This window comes from Melozone crissalis, unplaced genomic scaffold (assembly GCF_028551555.1).
Source record: "Melozone crissalis strain CALT ecotype California unplaced genomic scaffold, PUWL_Pcris_2 ptg000081l_1, whole genome shotgun sequence".
NCBI classification, from domain to species: Eukaryota; Metazoa; Chordata; class Aves; order Passeriformes; family Passerellidae; genus Melozone; species Melozone crissalis.
In genome coordinates, this window is record NW_026535858.1 from 13,721,968 (window position 1) to 13,749,796 (window position 27,829).

The 27,829-nt window shown below is 40.0% G+C and overlaps 1 protein-coding gene across 2 annotated transcripts in view; it reads right to left on the minus strand.

Annotated features, from left to right (window-relative positions):
• The window catches only part of ALK (ALK receptor tyrosine kinase), a 307,502-nt gene that overhangs the window by 73,207 nt on the left and 206,466 nt on the right, over positions 1-27,829 (minus strand). For both annotated transcript variants that reach the window (XM_054290348.1, XM_054290347.1), the window contains exon 6: positions 4,925-5,056. In XM_054290348.1, coding sequence (XP_054146323.1) covers positions 4,925-5,056 — 132 coding nt within the window. The remainder of the gene's footprint in view (positions 1-4,924; positions 5,057-27,829) is intronic.

Genomic DNA, 27,829 nt, shown 5'->3' on the forward strand with positions numbered 1-27,829 from the left:
GAAAAGCTGTTGGATGCTAAACTTGTTCTTAAACAAGATTTTTAAGCCTTCAGAATTAAATACCTTTCAAGAAAAATCTAAATAAGTTCTTTTTCTTTAACCAGATTTTTGCCCATTAATAGCCAGAGAATTAGTAACAACAACAACAATTGATGAACCAGATGGAGTCATCTAGTTCTTCAAAACTAGGTGTAAATCAAGCAGATACTACACTTTAGGTTTCTGGGTGAAATTCCAAACTGGTATTATAAAGAACAAAAGCATTAAAGACTACTCTATATGTATGGACCTTCACCAAGTTTAGGAGGAAATCTCAGAAGCCGAACAGAACAGCTACTCGATTTAAAGAATGACATGAACCTTAAACATGACTTTGTTTCAATGATTCTTCTATGCTAGCAAAGTTGGCCAGCCAAATTTTACCAGAAATGAAGCATAAAAAGAGAAAATAGTTTTCAACAGTCAGCAGAGTTATCCTTCAATGGCAGATGGCTTTGCTGAGCTCAAAACTGCCAGAGGTTAGAATTCATTTCTTTAAGTACAGTTTTTGATAAAGAGAGAAGCAGAAGGATTAGTGTATGCAAGACAGGAACCCTAAGAGCATAGCACGGCCTGGCAACAGGCTGCTACTTCATCATTTTGCTTGCAGGAAGACTCTGCTGGGCTGTGCCTGGATAAAAATGAATCCCACAATTTCTTCACGCATTTTTGCCTGGAAAGCAAACTGGCCACTTTAAAATTGATCATCAATGCTTTTTTTGGTCACTCACCCACATTATCAGAAAATCAAACTTTAAAGGTTCCTGTTCTAGCTGCCATCTGCCCTTTTGACTGATGTGTGCATGCAGTCCTCCCATCACAGGCTGAGGAACCAGACACTTGTCTTCCTTATCTCACCTGCTAAGGTGTTTCAGATCCTTAAATATTCAATGAAGCAGAGTGAAAATTATCCTATAACCAAGTGATTGTGAGATTTATTTGGAAGATAAAGAGGACATTATTTCCTGTTCCAGCTAAAATTCATAAAATGTGGAAGTGCAACATCAGGAGAGACTTGGGTAATCATTTTCTTCTGAACTAGACCAGAACTCCAGACCACAAGCTTGGAAACTCTTTATGGAAATAGAAAATATGGGTTCAAATTCACAGAAGAACCAGTCCTGGGTTAATTGTATCTTGAAGTTCTGGGTGTCTATAAAGTAAATATACTACTGGCACCTCCATTGTTTAAAATGCTACCATTTTTAGAATATATCCATTACTTGCCTAACATGCTTGGACTGCTTAGTCAACATTTTCCAAGGATGAATTTTTTTTTTCTGAACTTGTCATAGAAAGTAAAATAGTTTTGGAGTAGTCAGAATTACATCCCTTTTCAGTAAAGTTTTAACTTTTGCTCTGACTTGCTGCCCTGCAGTGAAAGATTATTTAACCAAAATCTCAGACACTGTTAATTAAAAAGAGAAGTATAAAACTGCTAAAACAAATTCACCCTTTCTGTAAAACAGAGCCCCGGACATCTATGTTATTAAATAATATGAGTTTTTGTGTCTGTCTTGTACCACAGAAAGTACATTATATGTGATTATTACAATAAGACAAAATTTGTCGGGGCTTTCCGCAGTAAGTTCTATCCATATGTTGAGTGATTTGGTAAACTACTTACATAGAATTTGTTGCTTGGCATTAATAGATAAATTTGCTGAAGCTTAAGGCACAAGCTGTGAACTTTCACCAGATATGCTGAACTTTCCACTCAGTCAAATATGAGAAAACCCTAGAGCTGGTTCAGGACAGAAGATAAGGACTTCATTAACAGAAGCTGCAGCCTTGGAAATAAGAAATATCCTACCTAGAGGCAAGCAAGGGACACGATGATGAATGGGAAGAGCTCCCAGAGCCTCATATGGGGGACAACTGGTCAAACGGCCACATGAAGGCTGGGGAATTCAGATTGAGTATAATCAACCAGGGACTTGCTCAAGGTTGCTCTTCAGAGGCACCCAGCTCCAGCTACTACACCATTAAAAAAAAGTACTTTTATGGAGGGATCTATCTTTCAATTTATGAATTCAGCAGAAACCTTGAGTCAAAGCCTGCCGTGGTGGCTGCCATGTGTAGTTTCTGCATCTGGAAAGGCAGGAATTTCCCAGCAGAGGCACACCACAAGTGCTATCTGGAGTATTAATGTGTGTGTGCAGTGTATGCTCTGCAAAGTGACTTCTAGCATGGCCCTTCCATCAGGCTGGTAGATCTGTGTGTCTGATCCTGAGCCAACAAACACTAACAGCTCAGCCTCTCGTCCCTCATCTGCCTCTTTGAAGCTGTCTCTTACTCCTGCAAGGAGATCTGATTCTGACTCAAACACGCTTTTCTCTAGGGGTCATCCCTCTCTGCTTTTACAATTTCTACACAGACTAATTGGTTGCAAAGCAGAACAAGCACCATGACGTTGTGCTGGCCATTAATAAGTAAAGAGATGTTAGCAAACAGCAGGCTGTAGAGAGATCTTTTTCAGCTCAGACAGGAACAAAATTCAAATCATTAGTAAAAAAAAATTAAAATCATAATAAAACCAATCAGTTTTATTGTAAAACCTGTAAAGCTGAAAGAATGTGAAAGGCAAAAAAAACCCCAACACCTCCTTGAAGCTCAAAGATAGAAGCCTTTGATAATGGCATTTTTAAAACATCTCGCCTCAGTTTTGAGCATAGCTCATCTTTTTCTGACAGCTCTTTTGTCTAAGCAGAACCATTTGGGAAACCCTTTTCTCTGCTTGATAAATCTGAATCACTTTTTACCACACTTGCAAAAAGCTGATGAAAATATCCGTGTTGCTCAGGAGTAAAATGACAACTAAAATGCTGAAAGATGACATATGTTTTGTGTTAGGCTGCCACTCGGATATATCTGACACCTCAAACATTAGATCACTTCTCTGTTTTGTGTAAGAAACCTTATGCCAACAATATTCAGCACTGTAAAGAAGCAAAAGCAGAAGGATCAGCCATAGAACTGAGCAGGCTTGTAGGTGGATAAGCAGGCATATCCCAGGCTCCTGCTCAGGCAAGCCATTCTTTTTTGTTCCTTGAGTGGAAGACAGTGCTTTTCGGACCTTTTGGCTGGAAGTAAGAACTCTCATTTCCAGTACCTATGGGTGAATGCAAGCCATGTGGTCTCCTCAAGCTGGGAGTGATGCTCTGCTAAACAGCTGGCTAAATATTTTCTGCTTTTTACATTTTCTCACAGACATTCTCAGTACATTCCTTTGCCAGCACAGCTGCAAGTGCCACGTTGCCTTGTGGAAACTGCTACAGATGAATGGAGGGAGAAAAGACAACCAAACCAAGACCTGTGGACAATATGCCAGAGAGGCATTGGCTGCTTGGGCTCACCATGGGTAAAGGGGGGCAGCAAGGGGATATGTGAATATGAACAGCAGACCCACCACAAGAACACCCAGGGTGTGAAAATAACAGGCCAGCATATTCCTCCAGGTCTGCCCCATCCCATGTGGTATTTAGTTTACATCCATGATCAGTACAACTCCTCCTTGTGACCTCTGCTCTTCCCCCTGGGATCACTCCCACAAGGCAGAGCCATTTATGGCACATGGGCACCAAATTGTGTCTGAGCATACAGTTGAGGGTAAATAATGTTTCTCTCCTTCCAATGGAACGAAAATGCATTCGACCTTTTTTAAATTATAGAGCAGAACACAACAGAAACGCCATTATGGGGTTTTAGAGTTCTATTTGAAATGTCTTAGATGGAAATAAGGTTTCAATATTACTAATATGAAGCATTATCGGTTCTAAGAAGCTGCAAGTCCACAGTGCTGACACTGTTCCCATGAATTTAATGTCCACTGAGTGGGTCATTAAAGAATATAATTTCAAATTGTAACAATATCTAAAATGATGGAGAAGCTTGTAATTTCAAGCTTTTAACTAGTTTCCTAGATGATCCTAGGTCAAACCAATGTTCTTCACACCAATAAAGTCTGTAACTTTATTTCTTTATTAGCAGAAGTGAAATCTGCTAAAAGTTGTATATCACTCATGTTAAGCTTTTGCTAGAAACAGCAAACATGTTTTTTACATAGCAAATCAACACAGTTCTATTGCAACAGCCCACAGGCTAGAACAGCTGTGGCACATACACTTTGAACAATAAACTCTCAATATTTATTTTTCTTGATATATTTGCCCTGTAGACAACCACACAGCTGACAACCCACCACTCCTAACTATTTGCAGGCTGGCAGATGGGAGGATGCTGAAGGTAGAATCTGCAGAGGTATGGAAAAAGTGATAAGGCACCTTCAAGATGGTCAAATGAAGATCCTAGAGTATCTCACAGCACATTTTTGAAAATACTCAGGCACAGCAAGTTCTTAGAAAACCCAGGCTGCTATCTATCTTCTGCTGTATGTTATTGAACTATTGACTCCTGAAGAGAGGGTAGAAAACCAGAGGAATTACAAAGACACAGGAGTTGGTCAAAGACAAGCCACTGGCTCTACTCATTTTTCATCTTAGAAGTTTTCTCCTTCCTCTCCCCCTCTGCCACATGCTGCACTACATTTTGATTAAAGGCTCTAACCAACTACGCATTTCGTAATTCAGGGAGGCATCTAGCTATTCAGGCTATGCTTCCTTTGCATTTTTGATCAGGACACTGGGAGGGATGAAGCACCAAGAGCATGTTAAGAAGCTGCTGCAGAACAGATGCAGGTGAGCCCAGAAATATCAAATGGTGCACTCCAGGCAGACATCCAGGAAAAGGCAGCTCCTATGGGGGATGCAGGTCTTTTGATAGCACCAAATGAGTCTGTTGGTGCTGAAGTCTCAGAAATTAAAGTTCAAACCAATCAATGCTTCTGGAAAAGGATGGTGCAACCTGGGGGTTAGGATTTACTCACTGCACATATCTCCCTCATCTTCTCCCTCAGCACAGTCCTGGATGAAGTCACACGCCTGCCCCAGCCTGATCACTGTTCCATTCCAGCAGCTGAAGGAACCCTCCAGAGCCATTTTTGAGAGAGAGGCAGATCCTAGAGAAAAAGAAAAAAAAAACCAAATTGTCTTCCTTTCAGCTAGCAGGTCATAGCATAACATTGAAGGGATGAACACCTTGTGAAATCTTCTCAATTCAATACTTACTCGCTGGGTTTTTTTTGACCTATTTAATCTTGTCAAATGTCAAATAGTCCACAAAGTAGAGAATTTCAGTTCCCCAGGCCTTTCTGGTGCTATAATGTGGAAGGCAGCTTTGACCTCTGGAGGACTTAAATCCTGCATCCTGCTCTGGTACTTCTCAAGAACAACACAATACACATGATAGGTTTTTAACTGTGTGTGAATTTACTGCTGCACTGACAGTCCTGAAAGCTGATATCCTCTTTGTCTAGCTCAGGAGTAAACATGGCTACAGGATTTAGAAAGAGCACAAACTTTCATCATGCTCTTTTGGCAGCATGCATTACCTTTGCTTTAGGTGTATTGTGTTGTCATATTCCCCTTAGGAGAGAAAACAGTTCAATCTCTACTTGTACTTTTCTTTCTCTTCTCTGCCTACTCCTGCTCCTGCACTCCCTTGAGCCCACAGCAGCCTATATCCACCCAGAGACAGAAGTCACCAGCTCATTTTACCTGTGCTAAGCAGCAAAAGACATCCAGCAGTGTGCAAAGGAGACAGCTCTCATGAAATGAGGTCATCAAACATTACAATTAGAGGTCAATATCATCCACTCAGAAATGATCCCGAGCAATTTTCTCTAAGGACCATCCTTTTCTGGAAGCACTTGATTCCCCTGACAGCTGAGAAGTCAGGTATCAAGTAGCCTGACAGGTATAATTTTCCTTACTGTAGGAACTCTCTCATCCCAAGTCCTTTGAGATGATACTTAGGACAAAGCCTTCTTTTTTAAAATATATAATTTTTTTAAGAGGTCCATGCTCTAGATCAGACACATGAAGGAGGCAGGAATTAATTCAGTTACATCTTGAAGTCAGTGTGCATTGAGAAATGCCAGAGTTCCTTCCACAAAAGTCTGAGTGTGGTACAGTTCACTGACACCTTCCTGAATGTGCCAAGACATGCTCCAGTCACTGCTGGAAGACAAGCCTGGCAGAACAAAGAGATCTGTGAATTCCCCACTACAGCAATAACTGCCCTGTCTCATATTAAATGGATAAATGCTCCAGATTAAACCAAAGCCTCTGGGCAGAGCGAGCCATTGTTTGCCCAACTCATCCATGCTCACTAAACAGTGCAGCTACATCCTGTTCTCTGGTTCTCTGGTACTACAGGGAGTTGGAAATCACTGGCGATTCAATTAGATATGCACTTGATACTTTTATTTATATTGCCTGCCAAAACTAAAAATTAATGAACCATGTAGGAAAACAACCACTATTTCTCTTCCAGCTTATTTTATGGTGCAAATCATTCAGGAGTGGGGGGAATACATGCCAAACTTTATTAATAAAGGACGATAGATCCTCAAAAGGGTGCTCTGTGTTATTGTCAGGTTGATTTTTTTCCCTTCCTTAGAGCAATTCTGGCTTGCCACATACAGGTTGTACAATGCCCTTGTATTCCAGTCTGGGTCAAGGCATGACTAGAGAGGAGAAGCTTTGCAGGAAAAATAGCCCAAGTAACATGGAGCTGGCTGCTGACAATTTCTGTGGGCTCCTTGGTGAGGGTTTAAGGCAGTGAGATGGCATCTTCCTTGGCTTTGCTGAACTTCCTACAAAAAATGCACCCTCAGAGACACCTCTGAAAGCCTTCCCTAGGTGAGTGCAAAGCTCTTCATGTGCCACAAGCCAGACACGTGGGGCTCAGGAAATGTGCAAGTGAGCACTACAAAGCTGTGAGAAGGGACCCTGGTAACTCAGTAGGTGATCCCTTCTCCTAGAGGCATGCAGTGAGCATGAATAGTACTCGGTTGTTGGTAGAACCACCCAAAGAAAAATTAGGAGAGCACTTCCATGAGTCAGCAACATCATGACACTCTTTTAAAGATCCTTAAGTTCTACTGAAATTCAGAAGTACTCTTGTCTCTCTGAACTAGCCCACAGATGGTTTTGAAGCCCATGTTTAGCACCAGCTTTCATGTCCCACTCAGTTTATCTGCGATCTTTTCAGCAATGTCCGTGTTTTACTTCAGCAGCTGCAGAGATACACAGAGATTCAGAGGAGTGGTAATTGTAGGCAATGGGCTTGTTCTGTTTACTCAATTAATTACAACTTTTTAAAGGCACTCACTTTTCCAAGCACATAACTGCATTAACACTAATTATAATGGAACCAAGGCATTCAAGAGAACCTACTTGTCTTCCCAGGTGTTTTTTGTTGCAGCCTAGGGGCACAAATCTCCCGAAGCCAACTGACTGTAGTATTTGAAATATGTCAGTTGCAACTGGGAATCAGGCAATTCCAGGAGCTATTGCTCCAAAACAAAGCAGCACATTTACATGCTCATTCATCTCTTTGGAGACAGGGCTTGAATTAGCTCAGATTTGCATTAGACCAATATATACATGCTCCTTGTATAGGTTAGAGAACACAAATAGCAAAGCTGCAGCCCGGGGAATGGCTGGGCTCTGTTACAGTGCATGATTTATTCCTATCTTGTTTGCTTGCTTACTGTGAGCACAAAGGCAAAATGAATTGGAGAAAGGAGATGATTAACTAGTAAAACAAATAGATAACCAAAAAAAGCCCAAATACAAATAATCCTTTTAATGGACCACTTAATGCAGATGTTTGCATCCAAGCTCAAGGAAACTCAAATTTTAATTAAAATACTTTGCAAGAAAAACAGACGTTTGATCTTTTCAGTTCCCAGACCCAATTGCTCCTGGCAAAGTGAACCAGAATGACCTGGATTGTTGAAGTGGCCTCAACTCACACACAGAAGACGTGTTGGGAAAGGAAAATGAATGGTATCAAATAAGTATCAGAGTAAAATTTGTGGGAGACATCCTTTATATTTACAGCAGTGTTTATGTAGCCAGTGGCATCCATAAATTACAGCAGTAATTAAGCTGTACCACGGCTGGCTTGGAGGCTTATAAATCATTATTTAAACAGCAGCATTAAATAAATGGCATTTCAGGCTCTAAATTGAAAGTAGAAAAGTAGAAACAACTCCTTGGGGAACAAGAGCTGACTTTGTACCTCACAGGTCCTGCTTCTCAGCACAGTCCAGCCCTGGCAGTGTTCAAATCCAGTACCAGAGCCTGGAGACAAATGACAGCCTGGGATCTTTCCTGCCCAGGCTTTTGGACTTGCTTTCCATTTCCTCTATCAGGATGGAAAGAGGAAAATCATGTGGCTTTGCTTATGCAGGATCAGCAACTTTCTGCTCACACTGACACCCAAGGGGACATATTTCAATTCTCAACAGATTTTCTCTGACTTGGGTTTCCTCTTCTCTCCTTCCCTGTCCCTTCACCAGCAGAGGAATCACAGTGTGCTGGCAAGCTCTGGTGAGTCTGTCTCTGAGGAACCTGGCCAGAAAGATCCTGGTGTTTGATCACTGCAAAAGGGGAAACTTTGTCTTCCTGCCACCACACCTGGCCAGGTGGGATGAAGAAGAAATTCTTGCAAGCATCCACAAAAATATCTCTTATCTGGCAAACTGGCTATGCTCCTAATTATCATGCAGGGCTTAATGAAGCTGAACATAATTATACCTTCACATGCTACATTCAACTTCTTAGACCATAATTTTTAATTCTACCAAAAGCTTTTGGGACAAACACAGTCAGGTGAAGCACTCCTGCTGAGGACACATTAAAACAGAAGAGCTTAATACGACAGTACTTGGTTGCGGTTTAAAAATTGTCTCATTTATACTCTGCAAAAATTCCAAAGACCTGGGATAAATGTACAGTCTTGTCACATTTTACCAGCAAGCAGCTTCTCTCTGGGCTATCCTTAAGGAGCCCCATTGTACAGAGTTGAATTTATTTCAGTGGTTCTCAAGGCAAGACCCTATATGCCCACAATGTGAAAAAATTCCATTTTTAATTGCATATATGTAGCAAAAAATACCTACCCATGTTTATCTAACCCTATGTGTTTACCTCTCAAAACAGAAAGTTTCCTACTATTTGATTACATCTCTTAAAAAATGTTTTCCAATGGGCTAGTGCTGCAGTTTAGTGCCTCCACTAAATGTCACTAAAAATCTGGGATTGTACAACCTTGTTGATGATGTGTGTCTGTCACAAGTATTTGTCATTAACTTTTCAATTTCTCCTGCCCCTCCTTTGGCTTGAGTTCAAAGCTTTGACTCAGATATTTACAAAAAACATTACTTGGCAGATTGAAAGGTGGTGTGAAAACAGAAGAGCTGCTGTCTAGCTATAAAAGGATAGTGAGAATTTGGGGGGGTTTCTGATTATTGATTTTTCCATGACTTGCCATTTCTGATGGCTACATATTTCCTCACTTTTTATCTCCTGTTCTCCAGCAACACAGACATTCAAAGGCTGCTGGCTCCCTTTGTGCTGAGGATAGCCATATTCCAGGACAAAGTAAATTTGCTATTGATACAAGTCACTAATGCCCATGCTTTCACCATTAGAGAAGTTGGGAGCTATGAAATAAAGGAGGAAAGAAAGTGAGAGAAGTGAAAGATAAGTTCATGTCTGAGGGTCTTGGCAAATGGCCATTGAACTCCACATGATACAGGGCAGATCACATAAATCACAACTTTCACAGCAAGCTACACTGCTCTCATTTTCCAGCCACCCACCCCAGGACGCTTGTATCCAGATCAGCAAGGAACCCGAGTAGCTGCAGCTGCAAATGAGACCAGTGAGAGACATACTTGGAAAACACATTGTCCTCAAAAATGCTTTGGAAAAAAGACTGGATTACATGTTTCTCACACCAGGAAGTCAAAGTTGGTCAATACTTCATAATTCCTGTCTTTAATATTTGCAACAACATTGTTACTGTTACTATCATTGCCTAAGGATGCACTTGTAGGAGGAAATATTCTCTTTTTTATTAGACTGCCTGCTACAGGCAGAAAAAACAGCCAGTGTTTGTAAATGCCTGAAAGCTCTCCCATTTTTCCAGTTACATAAACTGCCTTTAATCTTCTTACTTCACTTCCTAAACATAAATGGGAATAAACTCATCACAAGAGCTCTGTGATGTTCATTTCATTAACGTTTGTAAGGAACTGAGATGCTATGATAACAGGCATAAAAAAACCTGTAAGGAAATTATTTACTCTGTCTTCACAGTGCAGCTTGAATAATTTACAGTATAAAATGAACACACCTTTGATGAAGGCAGGACAGAGGGCAGCAAATAAATTCCCATTGAGAGAGCACCCCCTGCCCTGCAGACTAAGGGCGCAGCATTCCCACAGTGAGCTACTACAAGAAGAGAAAATGTAGAGACAGAATTTTTGTCTCAAAGACATTGTCAACATTTCAAAATGTATCTAACCAGAAAATAAAAATACCCAAAGTTCTCACAGAGCAAAAAATTCAAATCAATTCTAGGTTAGAAAACTGACTTTAGGGGTTTCAACGCATGAGTAATGCTGTCATAAACCCCAGAAATTTGAAAACACTTGAATTAAGACAAAAATAAAATGTTGGACAGGAAACTCAAGAGGGAACTTACTGGTTTGGAACACGCTCATGCCAATAATTCATCCAGCTCAGTTCCAATGTGCTTTCCCTCTCTGCTGCCTCCAAGTAGGGATGCTGTGTTTAGTTCACAAATTTCAAACATCTGCTCCTTCAGCATTGCCTAATGCCAGCAGGATTGCTTACACAGAAGAGAGCTCTCAGCACACCTGAGGAGCTGGCACTTGCTCACTGCCACATTTTCAGCAGCAAGAACTCTCTCCAGAGTTGTGCAGCATTCAGAGTATCCAGGCCTTCTGTGTCCTCTCAGAAATGTTTTTGACCAGGTCGAGTTCCTTTTCCTACCTTTTGACTGAATGACTTTCCAACAATAGTGTTGATGTGATGCATTTTCCCTGAATTTACAGAGAAAAATAGCTTCCTTTAAAAACTATAATGAAATAAGAATGTGGAAAGAGAAAGTTAGATGGATTTCACACTCTCTCAATTTTCAATTAGGAAAGTTGGCTGAGGGTCTTCACCAAAATTGTTAAGTGCAGTAAATGACATGATAATATTTTCCCCTAGAACTAAATCCTGCACAAAATATAGCTGCTTCTTTTGGCTTTTTTTTGCTAGGGCTCATGGTAACATAGATATTTTTCTGGTGTTTTGTTACCAGTCAATAAGCAGCTCCAACTGCACATCCAAAAATTAACAGCAAACAAGTAAACAGCAGCAGTGAACTTTATAATGAAAGTGTGATTTCCATCCCACAGTGATACTTACATATTCTGTGGCATCTACTGAATTGAAAAGGGCCAAAAGAGACAGAGAATACATATTGTATGAAATACTGTGCATACACAGTCATTGGACCTTTTTTAAATTTCATCAAACACAGTAGATCTTTAAGGCTTTCATCCATAAATATGAGCATTCTGACTTAGAATAATCCAGTGGGATAGAGTAATTTTATTAAAATCCCAAATCTCATTTCTTTTGGTTGCTTTTCCTTGCCCTTGTTTCAGTATCAGGCTGCATTTGCTGTTTGTTTATCTTTTCTCTCAGATACATTGCATCTTTCTAGGTATTGCTGCATTTTTGTGAGATTAAAAAAACACCAACAAAAAACTTCTCCCCTAGGTTTCATGTTTCTCCTAAAACAAGTGAATACCATATATTTGTAACAGTAAGCAGCTGGTTAAAAGAAAAAAAAAACCCAAAAAATCCCCACAAAAACAAAACCAAAACCCCCTTTTCTGTGATCTCCTGTGGATTTTTCAAAATTCATACATTGTAGAGGGAAAATAAAAAGGTGTAATATCTATTATTAGCCTCTGCTATTCCCATCAGACTTTTCTGGGCCTGAATAGGCTTAGAGAACAGATCTTACCAGGGAACAATCTTTTCCATGGGAAACACCAGCAGACTGATTGCTGGCTCACTGAAAGTTGAATGCTGACAAAACCATGAGGTGGTAAAGATCTCTAAGCTTATTTACAGACAACAGGAGCAGATTTAGCACCGGTCCTACCTCAGCATCAAACATGGAACTGAATGTGAAATAAAACAAGGCTGCTGGAGAAAAGACAAGAAAATTGTCCTTCCAATTCCTGCCTCTTGGGGAAACTGTAAGAGCTGATTAGATAGGAAATACATGTAATTTTCCACCTTTTGCTTCTTAGGAGGCTTAGTTCAAATCCATTTTCAATTATTAAAGTGTTATCTTTGCCTCTTCCAGTTCTGCAGTTCCAAGCACAACCAACACTGACACTATATACAGCAGATTTTTTTCAATTCTTGGTTCTTAAAAACAGCCCAGCAAGAAGACTTCGAACATCAATAACATTTGAAGATGATCAAACTGAGGTACTTGTCAACCAATTTCAATCACCTAAATGAGCCTGTAATTTGCCCAAACCACACAATCTCTCTGACTCCTGCTGCTTCCTGTACCAGCTGGACTGAAGATGTCCAGATTCAAGGAAAAAGAAGAGACTGAAGAATATTTTCATAGTTCATCAAGAGCTGATTCCACACAGGTAAGATATAACCTCTTCCTTAATCATGCAATTGCAGAATCTCAGCAAGCTCTCCTTTAGCATTGCCAATCCAGTTAACAAGAGAGGAATATTCATATGTCATGACAAACACAAATAAAGATATGAAGCTTAACTGTATTCAAACAGCATTTTAGGTAGGAATGAGATTTTTCATTCCTAAAATGCAATTCTCTTTCTGTAAGTGTTTTAAGTAGTCTCTCTGCTTTAGCTGTCAGCAGCATTAAGGTTTTTGGCCTTAGTACAGATGGGTTGCTGGGGGTGGCAGGTGGAATATCACAAATCAGCACAGCCCTGAGCATGCACATGGGGTCCCTCAGCAGAGGGCAGGGACTCATCCCCACACCACAGCCAATCCCTCACTGCGCAAAGCAGTGGCCCCACAGTGGAAGAGCAATTGTTGCTCCAGGTAGGAGCAGAAGCTTGCTTGGAGAAGTAAGTTTCCTGCTGTGCCCCTTTCCACTGTGCCAACTTCTGCGGTTGTGGGAAGGCAACAAGTTGTCATCAAGCAGCTGATTTCCACTCTGTTTGAAAAGTGAGCAACAATACCTCAAACCCACAAAGAATGGGCAAAATGAAATTGCACCTGAACTGTTGCTGTGAGGGACAGCAGTGGCTGCACACAACAGGTTCACCACAGGGAGGGACTCCATGGGCATGGATGCTCCCAGCTTTTAGTTCTGGGGAAGGAAACTCTCGGTGTCCCCCCATCTCCACACGTCACTGAGCACCAGCCAGTCATGGGTGCAGTGAGCCAGGGGTGACTCTTCCAGCTGGATACACCAACAACTGCCAACATCTTCGTGCTCTGAAGCCAGTCCAGAGGGACAGAGGGCCAGCACAGCCCTGTGTGCTTGTGTCCCAGGCTGTGCTCCAAGGCCCTGCTATGCTTCAATGGCATTATCCCAGGAGCAAAGCTGCTGAAGGTCAGTGGCCCACAACATCAAAAAAAGCCTGGAGAAGACTCCTGCCTAGAGTCCACATCTCTGCCTGAGGACCTCTATTCATCTTTGAATGTGCATGAAACTTAGGAAAATTGGGAACAATTACTGAAAACAAAGAGGTGTCAGTGAATAACAAAGCGAGTAGCTCTGTGTAAGCCAAGGTACATACTGAAGATATCAGGGAAAAATGGAAAAAGCAGTAACACTACAATTCCAACATTACCACCCTGGTTTCAGGCAGACTCTACTCTCTTGTGGCATGCTGACAGACTCTTTGATTAATGCTTTCCACATGAGATCACTTTCCAAAAGCATAAGGAGATGCAGAGAGGATTGCAAGAGTTGACCAGTATCAGTACAGAGAATAACCATGCCCCAGGGTTGAGGTGCCTGTGGGCTGCCAGCAGCAGTAGAGCAGTTAGACTAAAAATGGAGTAGTTACATAATATTAAAAATGGCTCTTGAACTCGTTTTAAATGCAGTGATAGGAATTTTAACAAACTCTTGCTACGAGTAAAGACAGATCAAGGAGACAGACCATGACTTCTCCCTCCCTCTCTGACTCTAGGTTTTCTCTAAAACCTTTACCCTTCAATGAATAAATGGTACAATCAACTCTCAGGAGATTTCATACAATTACTTCAAGCATTTTCTTAGCAGCTCTCATCTTTAAATTTGCTACCATAAAGTGTATGTCTACCCAAAATATCCCTTTATATCCTTTTTGTCAATAAACTTTCTGTTTAGTGCAAGCTCTCCTTCAAGATTTTTCCAACCCATTTCCCCCCCATTTTGCTCACTTATTCAGCTGGCCATTAATTAATCACTTAATTACTGTCAGCAGTAGTATTAAATTCTCACAAACTTGCTACTGCTGTTATTATGTAAAATGCTCCTCCCAGCTGGGTAGGTTTCAGCAAACCATAACACCTTGTTGACTTTAGATAAATCTATTTATAAAATGCAAATGCATCTCTTCCTGGAAGGCAAATCCTTTACAACTGTTCAACAATTCATTATACAAAATAAAGAATCAGGAAGAAACACAGCTCTTCATCAAGTCCTAGCAAACAAACATTCTGGTAAAAAAACAAATTACAAAAAGAGAATATGAAATGGTAGCCCCACAGCAAAGTAAATGGGGTTATTCTGGTCTTGTGGCAGGCAGGGGTAGTAGAATACCCTCAAATACCCAGCCACACATGCACAGAATTCCAAATGACTGGCAATCAAAAAATAATTAGGTGTACAAGGAATTAAAAAAAGAGAAACATAAACCAATTTACCAGCTACAAGAAGCAACGAAATTATGTGTACACTCCACCAAACACCTACAGGATCATGGTGCTTTTTCAAAGAAGGTATTGGTAAAAAACACCACCAGTTTAGGAGAGGGTTACAGTAAACAAGCTGTATTGGACAGGACTCACTTGACAGTACAAAGTGCACAAATGCAATAAATAATCAAAAAAGAACCACCAAACTCTCTTTTGGCCATAAAATAGACTAGGGGAGACCTCAAAGCTACTTTGCATGTGTCTACATTTGATCTTGAAGTATCAATTTAATAGCCCAAGGAATCATTGACATAAATTTTTGTACACATTTCATTAGGAATTCTCTCTGGCAGGGGCTGTCTGGACAGGGGCAGCCATGTTAGGGGACAGGCACTCCTCCTGTTTCCTACTCTGCCCCACTGGTCACTGTATTTGCACTTCCATTCACCTTAAGCTGCCCATGGTGCTATAGTAAAGTTATACTGGGTGCAAAGGTTTTAAATGTCCACTATATATTTTTCACAAAGAGAATAGTTAAAACACCTGACTTCCAGCTCTCCCAGGGCTTTAACTTAATGGGATGTGGATGCAGTTCACCACCATAAAGAACGTCACTGGCTTACAGCACTGCAGTATCTCAAAGCCAGGAAGGCAACCCGTAGGACACAGGGAATCTTCATACAGAAAATTTACTGAAATACCAGCAATGGACTGCCCCACTCCTTCCCCCAGGAAAAATGCCTTGCCTCCTTTTCCAGGATCTCTTGAGAGATAGCAGCAGGACTCTTGTGCAGCTGCACTTACAGCAAAGGCTCTCAGCTCCGCTTGGACCATGCCCTTCCTTCCCATCCCACAGGTCATTACTGCTGCTTTTTAGTGAGCAATATAATTTTAAACAGTCTGTCAATGAGGTATCACAAAGATGATGAAAGTGCCTTGCCCTAGCATCTAATGTGGATAAAATCAATGGTCCAAGGTCCCACGGGTGGTGACAGGGTCAGAAAGCTCAGAGGCCTCTGGGCTCACAGCAGCAGCAGCTGCATTCTCTGTTCAGCAGAGCAGGAGGGCAGCTCAGGGAACTGAGACCTGGCAGAGACAGGGTGCCAAATCCAACTTATCAGTCATCCTGGGTATTCTTGGAAATAAAAAGCCTGGTGTCCTTTCCCCAGTACTCAGTGAAATGAAGAAAGAATTAAATAATCAAGAACAGAGCACAAAACAGCTCCAAAACAGCAGACCAAGCATCTTTTCTTGGGGTCCTCAAAACCAGACTCCCTCTGTGTGTGCAGGGGCCTTGCACTGCTAGCAAATGACCCGCAGAAATGCTGCCCTATCCAGTCAGGAATCTGATCGTCAGGATTTCCAAAATGGCTCTTCTATTGTGACCTTGGATGAGCCTCTTTGCTTGACAAAGATCTTGGATAAGTCTCTTTTTGCTGTGACAGAAAAAACACCCTAAAAAACCATTTTGTGGGGAATATATGGCCTTGCTACTTTTTAGAATAGCATAATTTTTTTCACAGAAAAAAAAAATCTCATTTTTAAGAGCTATCTAAAATGAAAATGTCTCCTGTAGAGGAAAATGTTTGCTCAGCAGTACTTCAAAAGATTATATTTGACCTGAAATAAAACATTGGTTAGCTTCAGGAAACTTGCTATTGTTGAAAATTTTTTTCAGTTCATATATTTCATGGTTTCTTTATGCCTTTTAACATATTTTCCAATAAAAAAACCCTCCTAGAATCCAGGGAGAAGGTGTGAAAACTTGTTTTCTTCCATTAATTTTTTTTTTTGTTTTGCTTTGCAAAGACACATATTAAGTCTGCACTTGGAATAGCTTTGGCCCACCAGGTTGCTTTTTGAATGAGCTAGAATAAAAACAAGCTAGTATAGATGTATATAATAAAAATAATAGAATATATAGATTAGAAAACTATAATATATATATAATAAAGTTATATATAAATTATAGAATATATTTATTATAAAAATTTATGTGTATATATATATATATATATATATATGTGTGTATATATATAAGCATGCCGCTCACCCCATGTAAGACCATGGAAGCTCTCAAGTGAAAGGTGACGCCAAGTGTGTCACCAAATGCTGGTCACAAGCACAGGGTGACAGAATCACTGGAGCCACTGCCATGCTAGTGCAGCATGTCTGAGAGAGCTCTGGGTCACTTCAGCTCTGTCCTGTTCCCTGAAATCTCCTCACTCAGAGCACCAAAGACACAACTTTTTACCATACTGGGGCTGACAATGCTCTCCCCATTTGGCACACATCAAGCCATGGAAGTGTCAGCAAAACTCAGCTTTGGCTGAGGGAACCTCAGATGTGGAAAGCAGCACAAAACCAGCCATGAGGCCTGAACATTCTCACGTGGGCTCTGGAGAGTTATTATATTGCTATTTCCATCTCAGTGAGGAACAGCGTGGAAAACAGTTAAAGTAAACTCAACATTAAAAAATTCACTGACAATTAAGATGACAGATTAAACTGATCTACATGCAATCTGCAAACTGATCTGGCATTCACTGATTAATGCAGTAAATTAGATACTAACATCTCTCATGCAATGTTATAAATCACTACTTTCACTCAGCAATGCATATTTGGTGTCAAACAATTTTTGATGCTGGCTAAGTTATTAAATTTTCTGTAGATGAAACACTGAATATCTGTTACAGTTTTAGGATGAGATTATGAAAAGACACTTCCAATTTCTGATCAAAGTTACTTTATACTGCTCAGAATTCCAAAATCCAAATGGAAATTGCTTTTCATTGTGGTGGAAAACAGCAAAAGAAACATAACAGAACCAAGTCTGGACCTAAATATCTTTTAAGTGGATGCACACACTTGAAGGTAGAGAGATGCTGCTTTACAAACACAATGTATTTCTCAAAAATGATACTTCGACGAAACACCCATCTCTGAGTCTTACAGACTTGGTAAAATACAGAGCTCCTTCTTGAAGAAATTGCAGCAAGAATTGCCCCAGAAGATGTATTTGCCCCAAATACTGCAAACAAGGCAGAGTCTGTCTCTTGTGCTTTTCTCTGGGTGTTGCTCACTGTGAGTCAACAGACCCCCAAGTACTTTCAGCTGCACTGTCACAAATTCACAAGGTGAGAGCATCCAAAATTCCTGGCAGTGCAAGGCTCCGGCCTTAGCAGCACCACTTCAGCTCACAGCTGTCAGCACTAATGAGTTAAAGCAGACTGTGGTGAGATGCTGGAGTTATTTGTAGCTGTGGAACAGGTGAGTCCCTCTGGTTTGCAGGTAGGCATCCTTCCCCAGCTGCATTGGCAGGAGAGGTTATTGCCTCCATCTGTTCACCACTGCTTTCCCTCCTGATCCGCTGATCAGGCAGCATGTGCAACTACTCCCTAATTTATTTCAGGCAAAGTCAGACAGGTGACACCAGTACAGCAATTCTTACCTACCCAAGGATTTTTTGTGACCCTCTCTCATTTCCAAGTGACAGCTGCTCTCTGGTCTGTGTTGAAGCAACTCCCAGACTCATGTGACCTGCTGAAAGGCTGTTCTCTAGTCCCTTTTAAAAACCATCATTCTAATATGTGAGATAATTCTGATACATTATAATGTTCTTACTAGACCATGTAAAGCACTCTGTGCAAGAGGGAGTATTTCCCTTCCCTTTCCTTTTTTCAGAGGGCATAGTGTGGAACATCAGGCTGCTAACTCCCTTTACCTTTGCAGCTTTGGGAAAACTCAAACACAGCCTGGTCTTTATCTGAAATATTCAGATCAAGTCTGCTTCTAAACCAAGGGGAATGGGAAAAAAGAAACTGCAAGTATGGTCAAAGTCTGAGGAAATTGTCTCTCAATTTAGAACTGCACAAGAGGGACCTCTCTTTAAATCAAAGATGGAAATAAAAGGATTGGGTTATGTACAGGAAATTATTAAAGCTATTTTTTAAAAATAGTATTAAAACAGAATGGTCATGAAACAAAAAGCCCCAAAGAACATCACACCTGGTACAATTTTCTCTTCAGTAAAAAGCTGAAGATAATTTAAATTTTTCTGGTAAAGAAGAAACATTGATTACATTAATATAATGGAACAGAAATTCCCCGACATGCATCTTAACAGTGCATCATGCCTAAGAATTCCTGTCAGTTGAAATTTAGTCTAGAACTCAATGATCACCAGGAACTGGATCTGAAATTACTTACTCCTGAATGTAACAAGATATCCTTTCAGAAGCAGGCTGAATTAAGGTTCAAGACAAATGCTGCATATAATATAGATCTTAACCTCATTTAGAAGCAATGTTGTTTAAGGCTGTATTAAGGGATTGAGTTACTGCTTCTGCTTAAACAGAAGTGACAGAGTCATTCACAAGGGTAATAAAAATAAACAAGATAATGCAATAGAAGGAATTGCACCTCCTGGTAAGGAAGTAAGTGAAAAATTAATGTGGATCTTCTATTACCACTCTTTGGGAAGCAGCATGGGATCCAATCTCCAATTGCAACTCAATTGAAGTAGATTTTGCAAAAAGCCTGATTTGGGGTCTCAAATATGATCTACAGGACTCCATTAGAAGGCTCTGGGTTGTAGCTCTGCTGCTCCCAACTCCCATTTCACTCTTCACAAACCACTTCTGTATCTGAATGTTCCTCCCTGAATGTGAAAGAAAGAACTGTTTGTGGTTTTTTTAGAAATATGCCTTCTTTTGTAGACCCATTAATAAAATATCTAGAGAGGCTGAAAAACATGGAGCTGAATTCACACAGGTTTCCCAGTGCAGAGAAGCTTCTCGGTCTGACTGGAAGCACCCAGTAAAAGCTGCATGAAAGAAGCCTGTTTTGGCAATGCTGGTTTTGTAAAGTATGCCTGGATAGCAACATTAATCTTGCACTCAACAGTCATTTAATTTCTTTCAGGGTTTATTCTAACAGACTCTGAATAAACTCCTGCAAAATAATTACTTTAAAATGATTGATCTGGCGTGGTAACCAGTGAGTCTTGAGAATGTTCAATAGAGAATCTGTTTGTTAAAGATTTCTTACCTGACCCTATGCATTCACAAGTGAGAAATTGGTGGGCAGACCTTCTAGATTACAGGTATTAAAGCACCCACTGGCTTTAAAAGGATAGTGCTGTTAGAAATCCCAGACAGCAATTCTTCAACCAAAGCATTGTCCCCTTTCTGACACTCTGATGATGCGATGATGTTAAAGGTGGAATGAATTGCCCTCTGAAGTGCCTCTTTTTCTCTCTGTTGACTACAGAGGGACCCTAGAGACCAGCTCTGACATGATGCCTAACTTTCAGAGAGCTGAAGTCACAAAAGATGAATACCATCTTGTCTAACTTCATACAACAAAGCACCTGAATGTCTGAACTAAATCTTGCCTAGGGAGATTGAATCTTGTGATATTGTGAATTAGATGACTGGTTTATTATACAGATTTTATTCCCTGACAGTTCAGTTGAGGTCTAGACTGAGAACTGCAAACTGAATTAGCTTTGCAAGTTGAGTTTAGGGGAATTTTTTTTCTTCTATCTACTGAAAATATTTTCTGGCCTTTGTTCAAACACTGAAAAAAGCAAGCAGCATCAGCAGAATGTTGAGGTGCTAAAAGAAAGGTCATCTATATGCTATTAAGATAAAGAAATAGGGAGAAAGGGACAAATGCATTGCTTGACTCTGTAAACTGGAAAAGAAACTTTCTTCATGTCATCTGAGACTACTGTTTTGAGCAAGATGAATAAATGGAAACCACAATAAACTTCTCTGCAGTGTTTATAGACCAGTATCATGGTGGGCTTGCACTGTAGGAAGAGTTATTTTGCATGACTGATTAACATTTGGTGGCATCTGCCTCATCATGACACTTTGGGTTTGTTTAAGCAATTACCTTAATTGTCCAGGAAAGAAAGGCACCATTTACTTGAAAATCAAAAAAAGTCATAGGAACCAGGGAGAATTGTTCTGAGAAATTCAACTGTAATGCATTACTGCTGCTGCCTGGTACTGCTAGGAACAAAACCAGCAAGAAGAAGCACATTTATTATAATTTGAGGGGAGCTACATGAAGCCACAAATTAGTCCACATTCTACAAATCAACAATTAAGATGAAGACTACTTACTACAATATAAACTTATAATGGAATAAAAATTGCCCTAAAGGTTTTGTGATTAGATTAGACAGGCAAGAATGTTTTATGACTAAAGGGAAAGAGCAGAAGTAGGCTTGTCCAAATGAGAGGAACTGCCTGATTTCACCTGGGAACAGAGAAAGCTAGAGGTGCTCCAAAGATGAAGCTAGAAGAAAACAGAAGATAAACACCATAAACATGGAAGACCATGGCAAAGCACTCTGTGCAAACATGAGTAGTACACAACATCCCTTGGAACTGAACTTTTCCAACATAGAACAGAAAAGGTTATTTCCATTTCTCAGTTGTCTTAACCAGTTGTTAATTAAAAAAAAAAAATTATATAACAGCACAGCAAGATGTATAATTACAAATCCTGTGGCAGCTTCAGCCTCCTCTATGTGCAGTGAAAGAACAGCTGTAACTTAAACCTGACTCTTCTCTTGGCTGTGAAGAGATGAGCAATGATGAAGTAACTGAAGTCCAAATCAGCAATGTTGCTATCAAACCTCTTGTTAGGCTCCTCCTTTTTCAAAATATATTATATATATATAAATATAATATTTGATAAATATGTGGGGGCAGATCTCCAAGCTGATGCAAACAGTTGAGGCTCCAACAATTATTGGGATGACGTGCAATGTGCTTTAGTAATTTCACTGGCAGAAACTCCTCACAAGTAACTACATAGTTACTCACTTCCTTTGCTTTGGGAAATAGCTCCCATGGAAGAAATACTTCCTTTTCTTGGCTGTCTAAGCCACTTGGCAATTTTTGCAGACAGGTGAGTCATTTTGCTACTGTTTTGTTACTGATGTGTACAACAAGAGTACACAGGAGGGCTGAGTTAACACTGTTGCCAAAACTTTGCACTTAATGTTTCTGGTCTTACAGCAACTGCTTTCCTTTTGTTATGGCTTCATTAATTGATGCTCATGAACATGTCTACATGCACCTATTCCATGAGGTGCTTAAAGAGACAACAGTGTCTTTGTGTCTTTTTAGAAATCAATAGAAACACCGATCATATTACAGAAATTTTGAAATTTCATAATTTTCTTTTTTTTTTTTGGTTTTTGTATACGACATAACCTAATGCTGGATTAGGTTATGATCCACTTAAGTCCATCATTTGGGCTTAAGTGCAAGGAATATTCTGTAGTTTACAAGAAAACATTTACTCTGGATTGTAGTGCACCCAATTCCACCAAAATAGCTTGGATCCCAGTAGGGCACAACCCATCATCTCACAGAACCAGATGGATTGCTTTTCAACTCTCAAAGTTTTTAGGTATCCAAAGAGCAGCACTGTTCATCTGTATTCACATCAAATGAAAGATCTACCACTGATATTTTTGGAACATGATAAATGTTTCTTACAGAGTTGACTAATTTATATTTATATTTCCTTGTAGATCTGAAAAAACATTTCCAAACCTCTGCCTATGCTTACAAATTCGCTGATACTCCATCAATCATGTTCCATGAACATTACACTTTTGGAATTGGACCCAGGATCCAGCTGACTCATTTAATTGCTTGCAACCTCCCAGTTATAGAAAACTTCAGCAGGCAGTAATTTTAAAAAGGGAGGGAGGGGAAAAGGTATGTTCTTAAAATTTCTTTCATGTAATAAAAACTGACTGCAATTTAAGATCTTGCCATCCATGTGTGACTTCTGGATCAATAAGCCTTGCTAGCAGGGCTTTCAAAGGCTCAATTCATAAAAGCCCTGTACACCTCATTTATGGAGGCACTTGGTAAAGCTGCCTCCCTTCTCATCCTCATGATGGAAGGCATGTCTCAGTGCCAGGCAGTAATGATGGCATTTTTGAGAACTCCTAGGGGACTAAGGAGTGTGGTTCCCATTAATTTGTGCTCCAAAGTCACCTGGCAGCTTTTAAACACTGCTCTCTCTCCCCACGTTTTTTGCAACTTCAGAGTAAAAGAATTGCAACATACAGGCTTAATGATACTGCCTGAGACTCTCATGGGCAGCCACGGGTTGTGAATTTCCAAATACAGCATAAAGGACTTTCATTTGTTAAAAGGGCATTCACTGCTTTTCAGAAAACTTAGCTCCCCTTTAAAGATTCTTAAACTTTTCAGGGGACAAAACCCCAGTGCAGTAGTTTTATTCAGCTGTCATTTCTATTTATGGGCCATGAATTTGATTTGGAATTGCAAGGTTGAGGCTTTTTGGTTTCAGCTGCTCTATTGGAGACTGTCACTGTATCCCTCAGTGTTGGCACCAAGGTGCCACACCTCTCCCATGCTGGATACAGTGCAGGATTGTCAAAAAAAGTCTGTAGGTTGATTTAGCAATTGGTTTGCTCAGAAAGCTGACTGCAGTAGACCCGGCAGAAACAGAACAGCAGGACAAAGGCAGCAGGGCTCCTGAGCCAGGAAGGGAAAGGCTTTGGACAAAAAGAGCTGGACAGGGTCTTATAGCATGACTGGGGCAGATTTACAGTGAGACCTCTCAGACACAGAAGCCAAGCTGGACTTGAACTTCTCAGAGGATAAGCCCTGAGGTACAGAAGTGCCCTGAGCCAAAACCTTAATGAGTCTGCCCTGTGAAGAAAAAGGAAGAATTACACCTTTTTTCAATCTTGTATGTACTGCACTACTACAGAAAAGCGGTGACCACCCCAGTACCCACCATTTGTATGTGTGACACTTAAGCAGGCTTTAAAAAAAATTAGATTCTTGCTGTTAGCATTATTTCGTTTTCAAACAAACACAGAATATCATCTTTCCTTATTGTGCCACATTATCTTCAGTTTTGTTCTTCATCTCCTAAAACCTATTTTACTCATTAATGCCTCTGAGGCTCTGGTGAGATGTGCCACTAAAAGAGAGTAGTTTCCATCTGAGCATCCTACATATTTATTTTTGCTTTTAATAATTTCAAATGTTAATGGATTAATTCTTGTGCATTTCATTAAATTTTGACAATTCAGTGCATTTCCCTCACTTGGTTTCTTTGCCGGTTCAACAGATTATCCACTTAGTTCAGTCTGGTTGATTGAGTGACTATCTGATTAAGCTTGATTGCCCTAGTTAATTAATTGGATTGTAAATGTTTCTTCCAATCACTTTCTAACTGGTCAAACTTTTTAATCATTTCCACCATCTAGACCAATTATTCCTGCCTGATATCCTGTCGTTTGTTTTCAGCGTTAGCGATTTGTCACCACCTCTCCCTCTTTCTGTAGGGATCCTGCAAGCAAGGTGGACAGATACTTCTCACAGGAGTAGTACTGACAGGACAAGAGGGAATGGCTTCAAACTGAGAGAAAAGATGTTCAGATCAGATATCAGGAAGAAATTCTTCACTGTGGTGAGGCACTGGCACAGGTTGCCCAGAGGAGCTGTGGATGCTACATCCATGGAAGTGCTCAAGGCCAGGTTGGATGGGGCTCTGAGTAACCTGGGATAGTGGGAGGTGTCCCTCTCCATGGCAAGGGGGTTGGAATTAGATGATCTTTAAGGTGCCTTCAACCCAAACCAATCCCCAATCTGGGATTTTATGTTTCTCTCCTTTTGCTGACTCAGTCTGACTCATTTCCTTTCTGCTCGATCATCTCCCTCTTCTGCTTTGGCTTTCTAAGCTTCCCCATTGTCTCAGTTCTTCACAAAGATCACTGCAACTCTCCACAAACAAACATGGGTCAAGTTGCACAGTGAGGTATTAACAACTCCAAACACTAGTCCTATTTGAACCAACAAAACCTTCCTAGAGCTAACAGGGAACTTCATGGATATAAAGCAGCACTCAGACCAAAACTATCCCTCTTTTGCAAAATCAGGGATCTCCATGTCCTCTGTTACAGGCTAGCAGTCTCTTGGGGTTTATTAGGGGAGAGAAAATGGGAGAGTGAGACTCTCATCTACTTACACAGTGGAGTCAGTTTGCATAAATCTTTGAATCTGGAGTAATACCAGCTTAAAATCATTGGGTCATCCGTAAATCATCATTGTCCTTCCCATTTCTCAAGTGATAATAGCAAATCCTATGATTGTTTTAATAAATCCAAGCAGTTAAAACATCACAAGAAGTAAGTGGCAGCAATTAATAGTAATAAAAATAAGTTCAATTTGGGGAAAGCAGATTACAGAGTTCATTTTCTTTCACTGAATCAATGGCTCCCCTGTTGAAATAAGCCTTAATTAAAGGAGAAGGTCAGGATAAAAATCATATACAGCATTAAAAAGATAATGTATTGGCCAATTCTTCAAGGTGTTAAAAAGTACTTAAGACCCACAAGTGCCAACATTTGCAATGTCTCTTGAGCAGTTCCTAGTACTTCTTATGAACAGGTCCTTCTCTTCAGACCATTAAGGCTTTGGATTTTAAAGGCTGAGATTTCTCAATTCTGTTTCTTAACCCAAGCTACCTAACCTTTTCTGAGCTAGAGAGGATAAACCTGCTCGCTCTGGTAAGGCACACCTGCTTGGAGCTGCTGTGGCAGGTTCAAGCCTTTCCACCTTCTGCATGAAAACATCTATTTTAAAGATGAGTTTCAAGTGCATTATAAAACATTTCTGTATAACTCCCTCCTCCATATCTTAAAAACCCAAATATATGGCCAGTTTATTACTAAACAAAGCAATAGGACACTTTGTCCCATTTATCCCCAAACTGGCATGGCAGACCTATGAAATCCAAATTCTCTATATATTCAGGTTTGCTTTCCCCCTGATGCTCCTTTGATGAGCACATGAAGGTTCTAAATAGATTAAATTATTCAACATAACCACCACTGTCTAAATCTGGCTCTGCAAGAAGTAGGTGTTCACAGCCAGTAACAGAAATGCATAATCACTAATTCATTACTGCAAGAAGCTACTCTACCAGTAATTGAGTTACTGTGCCTCTTCTGGAAGAAATGTTAAAACTAAATTTGCTTAATTTTTTTTTATTCCTAGCATTACAATAACTTAATTTTTAAAAGATGAAAGTGAAAACAAAGATAAGCCCCATAACAAGCTCATTAAATTTATTTTACTTAAATTGGCACAAACCACAAGTGAAATAACTTTCACTTTAGAATGACTTTAAAATTATTTAACTTCACTTAAGCCACCACCCTCATCTGCAAAGCAGTATTTTCTCTGACACAAGATCCCTACAGGATTAAAAGACAAGCAGGTTAGAGATAGTTTTTGGCATACAAGCTGAAATCAGAATAATCAGTCATAGCTGATGAGGGAGCAGAGGTGAATGGGGAAAGAAGGTGTTCGCCAAAGCATTTGGAAGCAAATATTCTTAAAATAGTAAGGGTTTTCCAAATGCCTACTTAGTGAAATTAGATCCACAGGAAAACCAGACCAGTTGAACTGTATAAATAGCATAGGCCACTTGTTGGAAAACGCAGCCAGTCTGCCTAATTATATTTTTTTTAAATGAAGAAACATAATGCCAACATACTGAATAATGCTGCTGGTTTCAATTAGCTGTGGACCTTTTCTCTGGCTCTGTAAGGTTCTTAACCATGGCATTAATGCCAAAGGAAATGATCCAGCTTCTTTTACACAAAAATTACCTGGACAGGCCAAGTAATATTATGGTAAATGTTAATCCTAAACCTCAGATAGAGACAGCTACTTCTGAAATTATGACTACTTTTCTTTTTGAATCATATTTATTTTTCAGTTTTATAACAATGACAAAATACTGACTGCTCATTGTTCTGCTCACCTGTTCCCCTGTATTTCTGGACAGAGGTGGATCTCCAGACCATATAAGATGACATGATTGATTCTACTGAAGGTTCATACCTTCAGTCCTCCATCCCATAAACAGAACCAAGCAAATAATGAAACATAAAATATTGCCACAATTAATCTAGTGGTTTAAGAAAACGTCTGTAAATATCTTCCAATTCTACCCAAATGAAAATTACTTAAATGTTATACAATTTTTTTCCAATTAATTATTAACATCTAAATGAACTGTGTGCCATGTGGGGCTTCAATTTGAAATGTATGTTTAATTATTTTTATAGTGAGAAGATGCAGTTGCTGGAGCAACTCCCCAGGGATGTGGGAGAGGCCTCATCACTGCAGGTTTTCAAGACGCAGCTGGGTCAGGGTTCTAGATAATCTCCCCAGACTCCCTTTCACACAAAGAGTTGTGCCAGATTCTCTTTTGAGGTTCCTTCCAACCTGGCCTGTTCCATGATTGTCTCTCATACACTGATATAATCGCAGTTTTCTGTTAGGAAGAGGTTAACTTTTCTCACCAATTTTCCAATAGGAAGCATCAAGAACTCGTTTTGAAAAGGGGCTCACTGGTATTTCATTAAGTTCAGTTAACCACAACATCCTGTCATCGAATTAATTTATAAGACAAACTGCAAAAAGAGAGCATGTGGGAAAACTGAAATGATACATATCCGGGTTTTGTCCGAATGCACAGAAACATCATTTTAGTAATGATTCAGATGCATAAGCAATCCTGTCTGGAGAGAGCCCCTATTGATCTCCTGCAGCTGATTCATAAATCTGTTGCTGAAATATTTATCAAGTGGTATCATGAAAAATTCTATCTGGCAGTTTTCATATTTCCTCAGATGTGTTGTAAGCCTGTATTTTCACTCTTCCTTTGCTCTCTCTTCTTTCAGTAAAATCTCCTCCTGATCTTCAAAATTTTTCCTTTCCTGAGAGGTCCTGTGCTTTTGATCACGGATTTTGCCTTTAGTACAACCTTAACTCCAACGTTCAGAAATTTGCATACATATTGCAGCCATCAGATCATTACAGAACTAACTGCCTACCAGCTCCAAAGGT